Source organism: Lethenteron reissneri, chromosome 60 (assembly GCF_015708825.2).
Source record: "Lethenteron reissneri isolate LAM-NWPU_2019-01 chromosome 60, ASM1570882v1, whole genome shotgun sequence".
In the NCBI taxonomy this organism is placed as follows: domain Eukaryota; kingdom Metazoa; phylum Chordata; class Hyperoartia; order Petromyzontiformes; family Petromyzontidae; genus Lethenteron; species Lethenteron reissneri.
The window spans coordinates 9,205,955-9,224,171 of record NC_083838.1 but is presented as its reverse complement, the minus strand read 5'-3'; the positions used below and the strand labels follow the sequence as shown (position 1 = coordinate 9,224,171).

The following is an 18,217-nucleotide window of genomic DNA, read 5'->3' as shown; positions in this document are numbered from 1 at the left end:
CTATTGACATTGAAAATGTGGATACAGTTTACCAAATGGAACTGGCTGAACTGCAGAATTGTGACTCTCTGAAAGACGCATTCAAGTGAAGCAGCCTTCATAATTTCTATGAATCTCTCCCCTCTGAGACATATCCTCATCTCAGGAACCATGCACTCAAAATGGCAACCATCTTTGGCAGCACTTATGTCTGTGAACAGAATTTTTCCAGAATGAAACATTTGAAATCTCCAACCAGATCTAGACTAACGGATGCACACTTGCATCACTTGTTACGACTAGCAGTGACAAATATGGAACCGGACATTGACCATCTCATTAGCCAAAAGCAGGCCCATAGTTCCCATTGAAATACTGGCAAGTTTGTTGATTTAACTTTACTTGTTCTTCATATTAAATATTATATTTGTTCCCGTTTTGTTTCTTCACTTCAAAATAAGATATATGCAGTGTGCATAGGAATTTGTTCATAGTTTTTTTTTACTATAGTCCGGCCCTCCAACGGTCTGAGGGACAGTGAACTGGCCCCTTGTTTAAAAAGTTTGAGGACCCCTGGTGTAGTGTATAGTGTAGTGTATAGTGTAGTAGTGTATAGTGTAGTAGTAGTGTATAGTGTAGTGTATAGTGTAGTAGTGTATAGTGTAGTAGTAGTGTATAGTGTAGTGTATAGTGTAGTAGTAGTGTATAGTGTAGTAGTGTATAGTGTAGTATATAGTGTAGTAGTGTATAGTGTAGTGTATAGTGTAGTAGTGTAGTAGTAGTGTATAGTGTAGTAGTGTAGTGTATAGTGTAGTGTATAGTGTAGTAGTGTATAGTGTAGTAGTAGTGTATAGTGTAGTAGTAGTGTATAGTGTAGTAGTAGTGTATAGTGTAGTAGTAGTGTATAGTGTAGTAGTAGTGTATAGTGTAGTAGTAGTGTATAGTGTAGTAGTGTATAGTGTAGTAGTAGTGTATAGTGTAGTGTATAGTGTAGTAGTAGTGTATAGTGTAGTAGTAGTGGATAATGTAGTGTATAGTGTAATAGTATATAGTATTGTATAGTGTAGTAGTAGTGTATAGTGTAGTGTATACTGTAATGTATAGTGTAGTAGTAGTGTATAGTGTAGTAGTAGTAGTGGATAGTGTAGTGTATAGTGTAGTAGTATATAGTGTAGTGTATAGTGTAGTAGTGTATAGTCTAGTAGTAGTGTATAGTGTAGTAGTGTTTAGTGTAGTGTATAGTGTAGTGTATAGTGTAGTCGTAGTGTATAGTGTAGTAGTAGTGGATAGTGTAGTGTATAGTGAAGTAGTATATAGTAGTGTATAGTGTAGTGTATAGTGTAGTAGTAGTGTATAGTGTATTGTATACTGTAGTGTATAGTGTAGTAGTGTATAGTGTAGTAGTAGTGTATAGTGTAGTGTATATTGTAGTGTATAGTGTAGTAGTAGTGTATAGTGTAGTGTATAGTGTAGTAGTAGTGTATAGTGTAGTAGTGTATAGTGTAGTGTATAGTGTAGTAGTAGTGTATAGTGTAGTGTATAGTGTTGAGTAGTAGTGTATAGCAGTGTATAGTGTCGTAGTGTATAGTGTAGTGCTCAGTATAGTGTAGTAGTGTATAGTGTAGTGGATAGTATAGTCGTAGTGTATAGTGTAGTAGTGTGTAGTGTAGTAATAGTGTAGTAGTGTGTAGTGTAGAGTGTAGTGTATAGTATAGTGTTTAGTATAGTCGTAGTGTATAGTGTAGTAGTGTGTAGTGTATAGTGTAGTGCTCAGTGTAGTAGTGTATAGTGTAGTGTAGTAGTGTATGGTATAGTGTAGTGTATAGTGTAGTAGTGTAGTGTATAGTGTAGTAGTGTAGTGTATACTGTAATAGTGTATAGTGTAGTGCTCAGTGTAGTAGTAGTGTATAGTGTACTAGTGTATAGTGTAGTGTAGTAGTGTATAGTGTAGTGTATAGTGTAGTAGTGCTGGAGTCTGTCGCCAGGGATAGGAACGTGGGTGTGTGTGTATGTGGGTATGTGAGGGTGTTTGGGTGAGTGTGGGTGTGTGTGGGTGTGTGTGTGTGGGTGTGAGCTCACAAATCCTTGAAAGATCTGGGCAAAGTCCCATCAGTGAGCTCCTCCGGCAGTCAAGGCTGCGTTGGCTGGGTCATGTAGCCCGCATGCCCAGCCACCGCATGCCTAAACAGCTTTTGTTCGGCCGGATCGAGGGGGCTAGACGGGCGCGGCACGGGCTGGAGAAGAGATGGAGTGATGTGGTACAGGAGGACGTGGAGCTGAGTGGACTTGCCGATGACTGGTACCAGCGGTGTCAAGATCGGCCTCAGTGGAGGAGGCTCGTGAAGGACGCTACTGGGCAGTTGGAGGCAGTCGCCCTCCAACAACAACGGAGGGCGGAGGAGCGACGCTCACAACAACGAGCGGAGCGCCGGGTGGCTAAAGCACAGCAAGTTGGCACAGTAGGGGGCACAGGTGGTGCATCAGCCAGTCATCTCGGTCATCTCGGTCAGTCGACCAGTGGCACCTGGGTCTGCCCCGTGACCTCCTGCCAGCGGGCTTTCGACACTTCACGTGGCCTCAAGGTGCACTTGGCCTGGCACAAGCATCGTGGTGACGTCACCGCCACTTAGTGGCGAATGGCGGTTGTTGTTGTTGTTGTGGGTGTGTGTGTATGTAACTAACCCTCTGCTCACGATCATTAAGGACCTTCATGATGGTGAGCGGGCCCGGGTAAAACTACGTGGCCGGGAGTCAGAGCCTTTCCCTGTACACCTTGGGGTGCGACAGGGATGTCCTCTGGCTCCCACATTACTTAACATCTATTTTGACCACGTAGTTCGTGAAGCATTCAATAGCTGTACCGGGGGGATTTCCATTTGGTACAGATACAATGGGAGGCTGATCGATGCCCGGGTGCGGTAAGGGATGGCTCCCTATTGGTCAACCACGTTATGTATGTCGATGATTTGGCAATTGCTGCTCATTCAGAGGAGGAGTTGGAGACGCTGCCGCTGAAACTGGAGCGTGCCGCTAAGAGGTGGGGCCTTACCATCAGCCCCACCAAAACTAAGCACCTGCCTGGGTATTTTGTACCATCGGACACTGCACCCCCACAATTGCTAATCGGTGATGGGGCAGTTGTGCAGAGAGTGGAGAGTTTCCCATACCTGGGCAGTGTGCTCATGAGCGGCTCCGGTTTAGCAGCAGAGGTCTCACTCCGTATCAATCGAGCGGCAATGTCTTTTCATCGGTTGCGTAATGCTGTCGGAAGCTACCTGGTCTGTCGCTCCGCACGAAGCTTCAGGTCTTCCCGGCCACGGTCATTCCCTCCCTTCTCTACGCTTGCGAAACGTGGACCCCCCTAATGGAGCATCTTCGCCGGTTGGAAACATTTAGGCTGGCCTGCCTACGATCCATCCTGGGTTTAACCAGGCTGGATTGTGTGAGGAGCTCACAAATCCTTGAAAGATCTGGGCAAAGTCCCATCGGTGAGCTCCTCCGGCAGGCAAGGCTGCGTTGGCTGGGTCATGTAGCCCGCATGCCCAGCCACCGCATGCCTAAACATCTTTTGTTCAGCCGGATCGAGGGGGCTAAACGGGCGCGGCACGGGCTAGAGAAGAGATGGAGTGATGTGGTACACGAGGACGTGGAGCTGAGTGGACTTGCCAATGACTGGTAGCAGCGGTGTCAAGATCGGCCTCTGTGGAGGAGGCTCGTTAAGGACGCTGCTACTGGGCAGTTGGAGGCAGTCGCCCTCCAACAGAAACGGAGGGCGGAGGAGCGACGCTCACAACAACGAGCGGAGTGCCGGGTGGCTAAAGCACAGCAAGTTGGCACAGTAGGGGCCACAGGTGGTGCATCAGTCAGTCATCTCGGTCATCTCAGTCAGTCGACCCATGGCACCTGGGTCTGCCCCGTGACCTCCTGCCAGCGGGCGTTCGACACTTCACGTGGCCTTAAGGTGCACATGGCCTGGCACAAGCGTCGTGGTGATGTCAACGCTACTTTGTGGCGAATGGCGGTTGTTGTTGTGTGTGTGTACTAGTGTGTGTGAGGTCGTGTAGCGGTTATGGGCGCTGCGCCACGAACCCGGCCACCCGACTTCGATTCCCGCTCACGGCCACTAGCAGTGCCTGGCCACCCACCCCCTCGTGTGCCGCTCGTTTACAGCACTTGCCCCAACAGTCTGTTACAGGCTACACGGGAGATCTTTGTCTTTGCAGACGGACTGGAGTTAGGGAAGGGGAACGAATCGTCAGCCATCTCTTCGCGCTGTGCCCAACCGCATGGCATCGTCCCTCTGTGTGTTGCTGTTTAGCGGCTGTGGGTCTAAGAGACACCAATAATAATATCTCGGCTCTGGCTCCACTCGATCTCGCCATGGTCACGGTCGGTCATCGCACGATGGTGTTGCGTGTTAATACAACAAACACGCACTCATGATTACATATCGTTAGAAAAATAATGATGATACAATACAAACGGACATTCGTACAGGGTGGCCCAAAGTTCGGGGTATGGGTCATTATATTTATTTTAACACATCGCATAGGGTTATTTGCTTTATTTAACAAATGTTCTATTTAACATGAATGCATGGGTGGGGGGGGGGGGGTTGTCTAGACAGTGGGAGCAGACTTTGAGATGGAGCGACCTCCTCTCGTGGGGTGAAGGTTGACGACTGGGAGCGGCTCTGAGTGAAAGAGGAGGACTTTGTTACTGAGTAGTGAGATGAGAGGGGAGAGGTAGGAGAGTGCGTAGAGGGGAGGGGAGTGAGATGAGAGGGGAGTGGTAGGAGGGTGCGTGGGCGGGTGTCGAGTGAGATGAGAGGGGAGAGGTAGGAGAGTGCGTGCAGGGGAGTGGAGTGAGATGAGAGGGGAGAGGTAGGAGAATGCGTGGAGGGGAATGGAGTGAGATGAGAGGGGAGAGGTAGGAGAGTGCGTGGAGGGGAGTGGAGTGAGATAAGAGAGGGGAGAGGCAGGAGAGTGCGTGGAGGGGAGTGGAGTGAGATGAGAGGGGAGAGGTAGGAGAGTGCGTGGAGGGGAGTGGAATGAGATGAGAGGGGAGAGGTAGGAGAGTGCGTGGAGGAGAGTGGAGTGAGATGAGAGGGGAGAGGTAGGAGAGTGCGTGGAGGGGAGTGGAATGAGATGAGAGGGGAGAGGTAGGAGAGTGCGTGGAGGAGAGTGGAGTGAGATGAGAGGGGAGAGGTAGGAGAGTGCGTGTTAGGGAGTGGAATGAGATGAGAGGGGAGAGGTAGGTGAGTGCGTGGAGGGGAGTGGAATGAGATGAGAGGGGAGAGGTAGGAGAGTGCGTGGAGGGGAGTAGAGTGAGATGAGAGGGGAGAGGTAGGAGAGAGCGTGGAGGGGAGTGGAATGAGATGAGGGGAGAGGTAGGTGAGTGCGTGGAGGGGAGTGGAGCGAGATGAGAGGGTAGAGGTAGGAGAGTGCGTGGAGGGGAGTAGAGTGAGATGAGAGGGGAGAGGTAGGAGAGTGCGTGGAGGGGAGCGGAGTGAGATGAGAGGGAAGAGGTAGGAGAGTGCGTGGAGGGGAGTGGAGCGAGATGAGAGAGGGGAGAGGTAGGAGAGAGCGTGGAGTGGAGTGAAGCGAGATGAGAGGGGAGAGGGAGGAGAGTGCGTGGAGGGGTGTCGAGTGAGATGAGAGGGGAGAGGCACGCCGCTGCGTGCGTCGAGGCGAGGCGAGTCGAGGGGCCTTCTCGGGCCGCGCGCTGTCGCCCAACGGGTTCCCTGCACTTGCCGGGAGCCTGCCACGGGGCGACTTCCCAGGCTGGCCCCGAGGTCTGCGAGAGAATGGGGCGCGAATTCCCGGCGGGGGTGGGGGGGTATTCTTTCTGTCATCGGTCTGGAGGCGTCACCGACTACCATTTAAAAACAAACAAACCAAGCAAAAACAACTTTTGGGAAAAATCAGCAAGATGGTGCCAGACGGGATGGGACTCGGACCTGACGTGTGGGTGCGCACGCGGTCGATTCAGATGCGATACCGGAAATCTTTTCAACGTCAAGGGGGAATCAGCGGGAGGAGCTGGGGGGGGGGGATGGAGAGTCAGCGCGGAGGCTGCGGGAGCCGAGGCTGTGGGGTTGAGTCGCGGGGTAATTTCGGGTCACGTCGGGGAATCCCCAAACCGCTCCCACGTCGCCGAGATTTGAGAACTATGGCTGGAGGATGTTGGGCACCGTCACAGAAGGGGCCACCCACCCCCTCGTGTGCCGTGCTGGCCTTCATCGGTGCTCCCCCCCAACATTCTGTGGTTGGCACTGTCGGGGGTACCGCTGGTGGTGGTGCATCTGCCGGTCATCTCAAGTCAGCCAGCACCGTGGCACCTGCTGGGTCTGTCCCGTGACCTCCTCCTGTCAGCGGCACCTCTCGCTGTGCAGCCTCAAAGTGCACGTAGCCTGGCACAGGCGCCGTGGCGACGTCACCGTCACTTGCGTGGTGAATGGCGGGGTGTTGGTGGGTGTGGAGCGGTGGTGCCGCGGTTAGCGCTACGAACCCGGCAGCCCGAGTTCGATTCCCGCTCACGGCCAACGCCAAGTGACGATTATTTTAACCGGCCCCGGGCTTCTCCTAGGTCGACTCGGCCTCAAAAATGTGTACCTGGTGCGGTGTGTAAACATCGCCACCGGGGAGACAAAGGCGGTCGGGCGTGGAGCTGGCCACCCACCCCCTCGTGTGCCGTTCTGGCCTTCATAGGTGCTCGCTAACAGCACTTGCCCCAACAGTCTGTTAAGTCTATACGGGGGGATCTTTGTCTCTCGGCCGGCAGGTGGAGGCGCATATCTTCCTTTAAAGTTGAATCGGAGCAGACTGGGATGGAATGTCGCTCGCAACTCCAACTTTGGGTAACCCCACGATGCACCGCTGGTGCTGCACCGAATATCAACCCCAAGTTCCCTCCCACTAGTGCCCCCCCCTCCCGAAATGGCGCAATTACCCTCGTGTGTCCCCTCCATAGTTTCAGAAGGGGGAGAGAGTACAGAGGGACTCGGTGCTCTCTGGGCCACGAGACCTTCCCCCAACCCTCCCCTGCCGCCCCCCCCCCCGTTCAGGACGTGCCAGCCCTCTGATGTTCAACAATACGGGGCAATTACAGGACCACAGATCCCCTTGATTGGGGGGGGGCGTCAAATTATCCACATCTGGGCTCGCTTCTTCCCGACTTCCTCTTCTGGTGCAATTCTGCGGGTTCCCCCACACACGGTGCTTTACACTGTCATGCAATAACATTTTTGCACATCTTTGTCTGTTTATTTCTTTGCCAGTATGCCTAACATCCTCTCCCACCCCCACTCACCCACTCGCCCCTCTCACTCACCCCCACCCCATCGCGTCAGACCCAGCATTAGGGATTCCGGAAATTCGTAACTGCTCGACATCTCACGGCAAATGTTGGGCTTTGTGAGCGAGACAACATTGGTGGATTTGAGCGTTACCCCCCCCCCCCCCCCCTACTGCAATGCGTACGTTGAATTTCTTTCGCACCGCACGAAGCCAACCGTGCTCAGCGGTGGCGCGGGACTGCGTGTCGTGTCCGGTCGGGCGAGGCGTTTTGTGCCCACCCTGAATGTACGGAGGCTTTGTGCCCCGATTCTACACTTGGGGGGGGGGGGGGGGTTTCACCTCCCCCCCCCACCACAGCTTGGCCCCCTATTGCTGAACTTACGGAGGGGGATTTCACCGCGATTCTGGCCGTCTGCCTGGCGATGCTGGTTGTAATTACCGGAGAAACGTCGAACTCGAACGGTGAATTTCGTGCGACTACTCCCCAACACGGCAGCGGTGGGCTGAACTAGCAACGGAACGGCACGTTTCGTTTCCGTGACACAACTCTTTCTAATTGGCTGTGTCGGGTGGTGGCCGGTTTAACGACGCCCTCTATCATGGATAATATTGGTCGCGAAAGCCCGATTACTACTACTACGTGTTAAAACTGTCCCTAATGTTTGCTCGCTTTTCCCCCACAATCCACACTCCTCCGAGGTGGCTGAAGAACCCAAATCGATCAGCAGATGACATCGAGGTCGTCGATGGGTCTGGACGACCGCGTGAGTAGCCTTCGTAAGCTCGCCGTGCCGAGTCTACGGGTCTCCGTGCGATGATATTTATCTCTCCCTCCCTCTCCCTTGATAGCGCGCGGCGCGATATGAACCCGGTGACCCGAGTTCGATCGCCTGGCCACAGATAAAATGGGTGGCGAGGCGACGCCCGAACCGGTCCCGTGGCCCTCCCCACCGTGGCACCAACCCACAGCTGGCCAGCGTGGTGAAGTATGGTTACACCGCAACCACGACCAACACAGCATGGCGAGAAGAGAGGCCATCATCCAGCAGTGGATTGATAAAGGGGTGTGCGTTAACAGTGTACCGTTTGGCAGAGCGTTGCCGAGAAACTGCCCGGCATCGATGACGCCACTGCAAATCTGCGATGGCAGCGATGGACAACCCCGTGACCCCCCGCCCCCCGCATCTTCCGCCCCCCGCGAGGTCGAGCCGGCCGAGTCGGTCCTGGAGGGCGACGCCACAGATGTCGGAACACAACGGGCGCGTTGTGGCCGGGGCCGTTGCCAAGTGCCGGGCGGGAATAATATTCCGATTGTTGCTTCGGGCGTCGAAGTCTTCGGACTGATGCGCTTCTACTCGGAAAACTCGAATAATAGGGTCAGCTTGGAGCACTGCGCCGTCTCCACCACCACCACCACCTCCACCACCGCCAGCTCCATCACCACCACCACCGCCACCACCGCCGCCTCCACCACCACCTTCACCACCACCACCGCCACCTCCATCGCCACCACCACCGCCACCACCACCACCGCCACCACCGCCGCCTCCACCACCGCCTCCACCACCGCCGCCTCCACCACCACCTCCACCACCGCCACCTCCATCGCCACCACCACCGCCACCACCGCCGCCTCCACCGCCTGCCTCCACCACCACCTCCACCACCACCTCCTCCACCACCGCTAACCTCCATCACCACCACCACCACCGCCTCCACCACCGCCGCCCCCACCAACACCACCACCACCTCCACCACCTCCATCGCCACCACCACCACCGCCAGCACCACCGCCACCTCCACCACCACCTCCACCGCCGCCACCTCCACCACCACCACCACCTCCACCGCCACCACCTCCACCACCACCACCCCCTCCACCACCACCACCGCCTCTACCACCAGTCTCCACCTGCCACCACCGCTACCACCACCACCACCGCCACCTCTACGGCCACCATCGCCGCCTCCACCACCACCGCCGCCACCTCCACCACCTCCACCGCTACCACCGCCAACTCCACCGCTGCCACCGCCACCGCCTCCACCGCCACCGCCACCTCCACCGCCGCCGCCGCCACCGCCACCGCCTCCACCTTCGCCACCGCCTCCGCCACCGCCACCTCCACCGCCTCCGCCGCCGCCGCCACCGCCACCGCCTCCGCCTCCGCCACCTCCGCCGCCGCCTCCGCCGCCGCCTCCGCCGCCGCCGCCACCGCCACCACTACCACCACCTCCACCGCCGCCTCCGCCACCGCCACCGCCACCTCCACCGCCGCCGCCACCACCACCACCATCGCCGCCACCGCCACCTCCACCACCGCCGCCGCCACCACCACCACCACCACCACCGCCACCGCCTCCGCCACCGCCACCTCCACCGCCACCGCCGCCGCCACCGCCACCTCCACCGCCACCGCCGCCGCCGCCACCACCACCACCACAACCACCATCACCACCACCGCCACCATCGCCACCACCACCGCCACCGCAGGAGGCGCCGGGATGGAGTGAACCACAGGCGGGCTGTGCCAGAGTTTCCCCCACTCCGAGCTCTGCCGTCCTCTGTCTATATTAATTTGAAGGGTGTCACCGGCCAATTAATGATGAACGTTTATTAAACATGTGCGAAACCGGGGCGTCCGGAGGAAACCCCGCGCGTGTGCGCGCGAGGGGGCAACGCTCTATCCCCGTACAGACGGCACTGACGAGAGGAATGGTCGACGGAGGCCGGATCTCGCAGAACTGGTCCCGACATCCCACTCGATGACCCTGCTGCAGCGACGCTCTCGCTGGAACGGCGGTCAAACGGACATCACGTTGCTAAAAAAGAAAGCTGAATGTTCACCGTTTTGGGATTTTTTGGCAAATTAACTGAAGACCGAATGGAAGAATGCAGTCGTCGCGGGACTGTCAGATTGCTGTACAGGAGAACCGAGTTTAATCGCAAGGCTTTTATGTACGTATGCATACAGAGCATGAGTGCGTCTGTGTGTGTGTCTGTGTGTGTCTGTGTGTGTGTCTGTGTGTGTGTCTGTGTGTGTGTGTCTGTGCGTGTGTCTGTGTGTGTGTGTCTGTGTGTGTGTGTGTCTGTGCGTGTGTCTGTGTGTCCGTGTGTCTGTGTGTGTGTGTCTGTGTGTGTCTGTGTGTCTGTGTGTGTGTCTGCGTGTCTGTGTGTCTGTGTGTGTGTGTGTCTGTGTGTGTGTCTGTGTGTGTCTGTGTGTGTGTCTGTGTGTGTGTGTGTCTGTGTGTGTGTCTGTGTGTGTGTCTGTGTGTGTGTGTGTCTGTGTGTCTGTGTGTGTGTGTCTGTGTGTCTGTGTGTGTGTGTCTGTGTGTGTCTCTGTGTGTGTGTCCGTGTGTCCGTGTGTCTGTGTGTCTGTGTGTCTGGGGAGGGGTAGTCCGCTTCCCGCAAACGGCCAACACCGGTGACGATTATTTGAGCCGGTCCTGGGCCTCCCCTCGGTGTGGGAACATTGCCGTTGGGGAGACAAAGGCATCCCGGGCGTGATGTTGGCCACCCACTCCCGTGTGTGCCGTGCCGGCCGTTATAGGTGCAGCACTTGCCCCTACAGTCTGTTAAGTCTATACGTGGCATATTTGGCTTTGTCTGTGTGGGTCTACAGGAGTGTGTAAGGCAGGGCAACTCCAAGCAGGCGTGCATGAGCATACAGCTGTGTGTGTGTGTGTGGGATGCTATGCAAGAACGCAGCGATTGAAGGGTTTACAAACAGGTTAACATGTGCGTGGGCCTCTGCACACGAGTCTCGAGGTGTGTATGGGTCTCGTGGGTGCGTGTGCGTGGGTCCCTGAGTGTGCAGCAAAGGCAGTGGGCCACATCGGTGTGCGTGGGTCTCTGTGTGTACCTGTGTCCCTGGGTGTGCGTGGGTCTCTGGGTGTCCCTGTGTCCCTGGGTGTGCGTGGGTCTCTGGGTGTACCTGTGTCCCTGGGTGTGCGTGGGTCTCTGGGTGTCCCTGTGTCCCTGGGTGTGCGTGGGTCTCTGGGTGTCCCTGTGTCCCTGGGTGTGCGTGGGTCTCTCAGTGTACCTGTGTCCCTGGGTGTGCGTGGGTCTCTGGGTGTCCCTGTGTCCCTGGGTGTGCGTGGGTCTCTGGGTGTCCCTGTGTCCCTGGGTGTGCGTGGGTCTCTGGGTGTACCTGTGGCCCTGAGTGTGCATGGACTCCCCGAGTGTGCAGCTAAGGCAGTGGACCACAGAGGTATGCAATAGGTCTCTGTGAGTATGTGTTGGACTCGGGCATGTACCTGGGTGCCCGGGTGTGCACGTGTTCCCGGGTGGATGTGCAGCGAAGGGTGCGTGCGTGGGTGCGTGCGTGCGTGGGTACGTGCGTGCGTGGGTACGTGGGTGCGTGTGTGGGTGTATGGGTGGGTACGTGGGTGCGTGCGTGGGTGCATGGGTGGGTGTGTTCGTGCGTGGGTGTGTGTGTGGGTGTGTGGGTGGGTGCATGGGTGCGTGGGTGGGTGCATGCGTGTGTGGGTGTGTGCATGGGAGCATGTGTGGGTGCGTGCGTGTGTGCGGCTAGGGCAGCACGGTGATCTTCTTCTCGAGCCGCTGTTCGGGGAAGAGGCCGCCCCGGACGACGCCGTCGAGCTGGGCGAGCGCGGTCTGCGCGTGCGCCGCCGTCGCCGGGTCCCCGTCGCTCCACGCCGCGTGCTTCAGCAGGCGGTAGAGGTCCCGCAGGACGTCCCGGAGCACCTGGGATGGCGGACAGGGAGGAGACACAGAGACAAAGAGATGAGAGAGGTGAGGGAGTGCCGGGGGTGGTGGGACGACGGAGATCCGCACACTGCGGGATGATAGCGAGCGCCTGCCGAGTTCGGCACGCTGGCGATTGCCGTGTCGGCCAAACGCAAGCGGGGCGGGCGGGGGGGGGGGAAGAAAGATAAAAAAACGAACCGAGCAAATTAACGTCGGGAGCCATGGCAGCGTAACCACCGCCGTGACTTCCTCTGTTTTCTGCGAGGAGTGGCGGTGACGGGAAGGCAGGCAGACGCTCCGGCTGATTAGATTGCCGACACCCCCAGACGGGCGATGCGGCACTCCCGCTCGTCATCCGCCTGCTGGATTATCTGTCTCTCCGCTAACCTGTCTGTATTCCTGCTTGCCCCGTCTGCCTGCTGTCTTATCTTGCCACCATTCTGCGTGTGTCTGTGTCTACAATCTGATTTCAGGCCGACCACGGGGCTGGATAAACGTGGGGGGGGAATGGTGGTGCAAGAGTTTGATGGCAGCACCAGGAAGGCGAGGCGGGGGGGGGGGGGGGCAGCAGAGTAATTGCAGGATGTGGAGGAGGGCGTCTGTGAATATGGAATGAGTTTGTGTAAAATCCTCCAGGACCCACGGCCACGGCTTACACAGCGCAGAGTATCCTAACCTCTGGGACACACTGGCGGAGGGGAGAGAAGAAATATTACCGTCCGCGAAACCCCCCCACCACACACCGCCTACCACCCCCGGGCAATCGGTTCTCGAAAGAGAGGCAAATAAATACGACGGCCCACGTGCCGGGCCCCCTCGCGGGGTCCGCAAGCGCCGGCGAGACGCGACGGGAGGCCGCAGGCGCGCGGGCCGTGGGCCCGCGCGCCTGCGGCTCCGTCTCCTGCACAACGTCGCCAGTCGCCCGTGTTGATTCCTCGTTGCTCGTTTTCCCCCCCGATCGTATTTTGTCTCCCGAGCGGAATTCTTAAGAAAACCGCAAACACGAGAATTAAAGTTGTAAGGAAGTGGCTATTGCCAACATTAAATCTGCTCTTTGCAGCCGCGTTGGGCTACAAGGAGGCCCTCGTTTTTGGGCGGCGCTTGGGATTACCTGGTTTATTTAGTTTATTTGGTTACCCGCGCACGCATGCTTGGCTAACTGACGGTGTGCGCTCATCCGGCCCGTAAATCTGCGATGGCTCCAAGGAGACTTCTGGGTTGGCTTGGCGTTTGAGACGCAATCAAAAGTCAATAAATGAGAACGCAATCAAAAGGTGGAGCGGCGGACTAGGGCCGTCACGCGATGCGGCTTTCGCGACATCGCGGCGACCTCTGGCATGGCCAGAGGTCGGATGCCGGCGGGCCACTCTGGTTTAATACCGTGGTGATTTCTTGTTCTCTACAAATACGACCAACGACGGACACGCGTCTCCAGGTTCGCGGTGGACGTTAACAAAACAGATCCCCCCCGCCACCCCCCCCCCCCCGTGAGCCTCGTTTGAGAAGTGTGTGGGCCATGGACGTCACGGGCCACATTTTTTAAACTACAATGTACATGCTTGCTGTGGATCGTCTAAAACAACCGTGGATACACACGGCGCCGAACGATGGAGTACATCGCAAGGCGGTAGTCTCGTGAGTGATACGATCTTTCCAGGGGGGTGGGGGGGAGGCTGTGACGACGCGCGAGGAGGAACGCAAGCGGTGACGAGCCACGCTCCATGGGAAACATGGCCTCATTCCCGCGACCTCGTGGTCGCGTTGCCGTCTCGCGTGGTGGTGGTGGGGCTGGAGGGGCTGGAGGGGCTGGTGGGGCTGGAGGGGCTGGAGGGGCTGGAGGGGCTGGAGGGGCTGGTGGGGCTGGTGGGGCTGGTGGGGCTGGTGGGGCTGGAGGGGCTGGAGGGGCTGGAGGGGCTGGAGGGGCTGGAGGGGCTGGGTTGGACTGAGGTCAACTCAACACCGCGGCGGGTGGCCGGGCGAGATGATCGGCGCGTCCCTCGGGGACGGACGCGAGGCGCTGACCATTCTCGCGGTGAGGCGGTGGCCCCGATGCCCAGACGCCCCGACAGTCACGGTGCTCCCCCGCCCCACCACACCCCCCCTCCCCACCACCCCCCCCCCGAACTCCACCCACTGTTGGGTCGTGACGTCAGGAAAAAAATCTCAACGGGAGTTTGCACGTGCGGAGTCACGCACGGGGACGCACGTGTTGGACAGGCGGGGGGGGGGGGGGCGTGGGGGATGAGTCCCTCCCCCTGTAAACCGCCGCGATAAAAAAAGGCGAGAGAGAGAGGAGTAAACGGGGCAAGTTCAAAAAGCCATCTGCCTCTCGGGAAGAGAGAGAGGCCTTCGGGAAAATAAACAACGGTAATGGGGTGATTCGGGTGGGGGGGCGCCCCCGTTGTAAGAAGAAGCAAAAAAAAGGCAGGCAGCAAGGCGATCGAAGGAGAGATAGCGCCCACGACTAAAAGAGGACGGGAGAAAAGTTGAAATCTGAGGTTTGAGAAATGTTCGTGCGGAACCGCGGGGTCACGAACGCGACTCGTCGCCGCGAGCCGGAACGTACTGGGGGGGGAGGGGGGGGTGGCGGGGGTGGCCCTCTCGGCGTGCGGACGCACCGGCGGACGTACTGGCGGACGTACCGGCGCATGCCGTGCCCGTGATCATCATCGTCCGAAAAGTGGGTCAAATTTGGCGGGTGGCTCTAAAACGCCGCCGATTTTGAGGAATGCGCCCGGTCCGCGCCCCAGAGCATCGGGACGCGTCGTCGCGCGGCCAAAACATCTCAGACTGGGTGTGACTGGGGCAGGGAAGGGAGGAGGAGGGGGGAGATGAGTGGCAACGTAACGCCGCGTTGTTTTTTTCATCACCACTTCACGTTGGGGTGCAGCTGTGATGCGTAGCCGCCCGGGGCAAATGAGCTCATGGCACACATTTCTAGCGCACTGCGACGACAAATTTCGTCGTCCCTCCTCCTCCCTCCCTCGCCGGCTCGTTAAACTCCGCACGCCTTGCCAGAGCCTGCCATCGTTAGTGCCGCGATCGCTGCGCGCTGGAGCTGGTGGCGCCGGCGGCGCCGTGCCTCACGCGTTGTCCCGCGAGCCTCGCCGCCCCGGGTTTGAGAGAGGCGATGTATCTCTCTCGACCGGTCCTCGGCGCAACCTCCCCCCCCCCCCACCACCCCTGGCTTCCTTAACCCCCCAACGATGGTGAAGTGCGGCCAAACAACCCCGTGGCCGACGGATTCGCCGACGCTTTCCACGGCGCGCGCTTGGCCCTCGGGAAGCGGTTAGTTAGTGATAACGACGTCACGTGTCACTGATTCTGTGAATAATTTTGGCACTGGTTCCACATTACACACGGACGGACACAGCTAAGGCGTCAACGCCTTCAACCTTAGTAGTCGCGTACGATTAAAATAAAATCTGGGATCAAAGTCTCAAGAGAAACACTCTCTTATAAGCGTATAGTGGCATATGTACAGGGTGTTTTAAAAAGATAGACACAATTTCAAAGCAGTATATTTCACGATGGCAACATTTTACAATTACACAAAAGTTACAAACGGTTTAATGAGTTATCAAGTTTTACTAACCATTTTATAAATGCTCTATGTGCCCTCCAACTGCTGTACGGACAACATCGAGACGATCGTTGAATTCGTCCCAAACGCCTCTCTTCTCGCGTGTTCCTCTGAGGTGCGTGGTTGCCCTGTGCTCTTCCCCGCACATTAACAACCCGTTTCCTCAAATTGTCGCTACCAACGACGAATGCTCTTTGACATTGGCGGATCAATGCCAAAACGTCGTTGAAACGCACCCTGCACCGCAATAACGGATTCAGTCTTGCTGAACTGCAGAACGCAAAACGCCACTTGTGTTGCGGGGGTCACCGTCTTGTGAATGACTGAGGCTAGGGGCTGTTTGTGCGCTGGGAGAGGCATCTAGTGATAACCAATTGAAACTCTATGCCCCGCCCTCTCTATGCCCCGCCCTCTCTATGCCCCGCCATTTCAAGTGGTAAGAGTTTCATTCATGGACGGTTCGTGGTTGAAGAGATATAGCGATTTCAAATCGGAACCATATTTTTAAAACAGTCTGGATTGTAAAATAAACTGTACATCCATTTGACAATACACTGCTGCATGAAGGGCCTTCCCGTTCCGTATCGGTCATGTGGTTCGTCGAGCATACTTCACCATGCTTCAGCATGGATTGGTGCCACGGTTGGCAGGGCGGGCCAGGGCCGGTTCAGATATCGCCCGCGACTCATATTGGCCACGTCTGGGCATTCAATTAGGGTCATCGGGGTTTTACGGGGCGGTGCGTTCCACAGGATGCTCGCACAGCTCGCGCCAAAGCACTTGAGCTGGAGTCGAATCCACGTCTCAAATGCACGTCTCAGCCGTCTGTGATTAAAAAAAAAACCCGTGTTCCTCAAGCGTGTTGGAGCGCATCACGGTCACCGATGGACTCCATGACTCCGTGACTACGTCTCGTAAACAACAGAGAAGATACTTGTCATATTGGCTCATTTCATCTCTGGAGCCAGCTGCGGGCTGCAGCGGCGCTGGCGAGCAAAGCGGGGGAAGGGAATGGGAGAGACGAGGGATGAGACCGTCCCCCCCCCCCCCAGGTGCTAACCGTGGCCGCGAGCCCCGGAGCGGCGGGACGGGCCGAGTCGACCGGCCTCCCTTGCGCCGGGACCGGCTCGTGGGAGCCGCTTCTCCGCTTCTCCGCCCGGCGACTCGGGAGGCCGCCCGCCGAGCGTAGCGGACCGCCGAGTGGACGCGCTTCGCCACCCCGGCGGCTCTCCTCGCCGTGTGCGGATGGAGGTGAAACGCTAGGGCCCCACGATCGGCCCGGTGGGGTAAAGCGTAGGCGGCCTTCCCCCCCCCCCCCCCCCCCCCCCCCGGACCGCCCCCCACCCCCTCCTTTTCCAGGGCATTCTGGGCAGCTGTGGAAGAGAAGGCCAAAGTACTCTCCCCCCTCCCCCCCCCCCGGGGAAGCGTTTTGAGCGCTGGCCTCGGGTGGAGGCGCTTCTGCCGGCAAAAAGGCGCGGGGTGGGGGCGCACCTTTTGGCTCTTGCCGCAAAGCGGTTTGTGCCACCAGAATGTTCCGTGGCCCCCGCCTCAAACCGTTCCCCAACGCTCGGGGCTCCTCCTGACGACGGCATGGGGGTCACGGTCTGCGTCAGAGCTCTTGTTGTCCTCCAGAAATCACCCCGTGAATCCGAATTGTACGTTTTTTTGGAAGAACAGAATTGGGTGATCCTGCCTCCTTAACGAGTAGTTTTCTCCCGCGCCGATAACGTCGCCGCTGCGAAAATCCCCCAAAAAACCGAATTAGCGTTGCAAGTAAAAAGAAAAGGATGTAAAAAATATAATCAAATCATGGTCGCTGCTTCCGTACTTAACGCTGCCTTGCAATGCCTTGTAACAGAAAAATAAATACACATCGGCCGACGTTACGGACTGTTTTACCATTTGCTGTCACGTACATCATGTTATCACATTCTCCGGTTGGGACGAGACCACTTTCCCAGCTGTAGATGATTCCGTGCTGACCGTGTGGCGTGCATCTGTTAGTGTCTGTGTGCGTGTCCGTGACGTTGTAGCGGCTGGCGCTATGCCGCGCCACGAACCCGGCGAGCCCGAGTTCGATTCCCGCTCACGGCCGACACCAGGTGACGATTGCATCTGAACCGCTCCTGGGACTCCCCTAGGTCGACTCGGCCTTAATTGATAATTGAATACCTTGTGTGGAGTGTAAACAGTACCACTAGCGTGGTGTTGGCCACCCACCCCGTGGTGCGCTGACAGCACTTGCCCTAGCAGTCCGCCAGAGGCTATACGGGTTGGAATCTTTGTCCTTGTGACCAAATCTGCAAGGCGTTATTGACACCGGCCGTAGGTTTCGGTGGGACGAGCCTGACTTTCCGGAGCGTCTTTATCAACCCGTCCTGGAATTCCACTCGCACGCAGCCAGTCCCTCCCTGGTGAGGAGCGCGACGCGCGAAGGAGAGCGTCGCCTCCCCCCCCCCCCCCCCCTTATCGGAGCGTCTCTCGCGAGCGGCTGTCTAGCCCCCTCCCTCCCCCCTACCGCGCCACCTTGAGCCGCGAGTGGCAAGGGGGGGGGAGGGAGCGCTCCCCCTGAAGTTGCCCTTCGACGTGAGCGCGGCGGCGCGACTAGAAAATAAAAATGATTGATTCTCGAGAGCGGTTCCCCCC

General features: G+C 57.3%; 1 protein-coding gene across 2 annotated transcripts in view; it reads right to left on the bottom strand.

Annotated features, from left to right (window-relative positions):
- Positions 1-9,877: 9,877 nt before the first annotated feature.
- TANGO6 (transport and golgi organization 6 homolog) overlaps positions 9,878-18,217 on the bottom strand; it is a 215,913-nt gene continuing 207,573 nt past the window's right edge. For both annotated transcript variants that reach the window (XM_061575945.1, XM_061575946.1), the window contains exon 21: positions 9,878-11,985. In XM_061575945.1, coding sequence (XP_061431929.1) covers positions 11,809-11,985 — 177 coding nt within the window. In that variant the 3' untranslated portion in view covers positions 9,878-11,808. The remainder of the gene's footprint in view (positions 11,986-18,217) is intronic.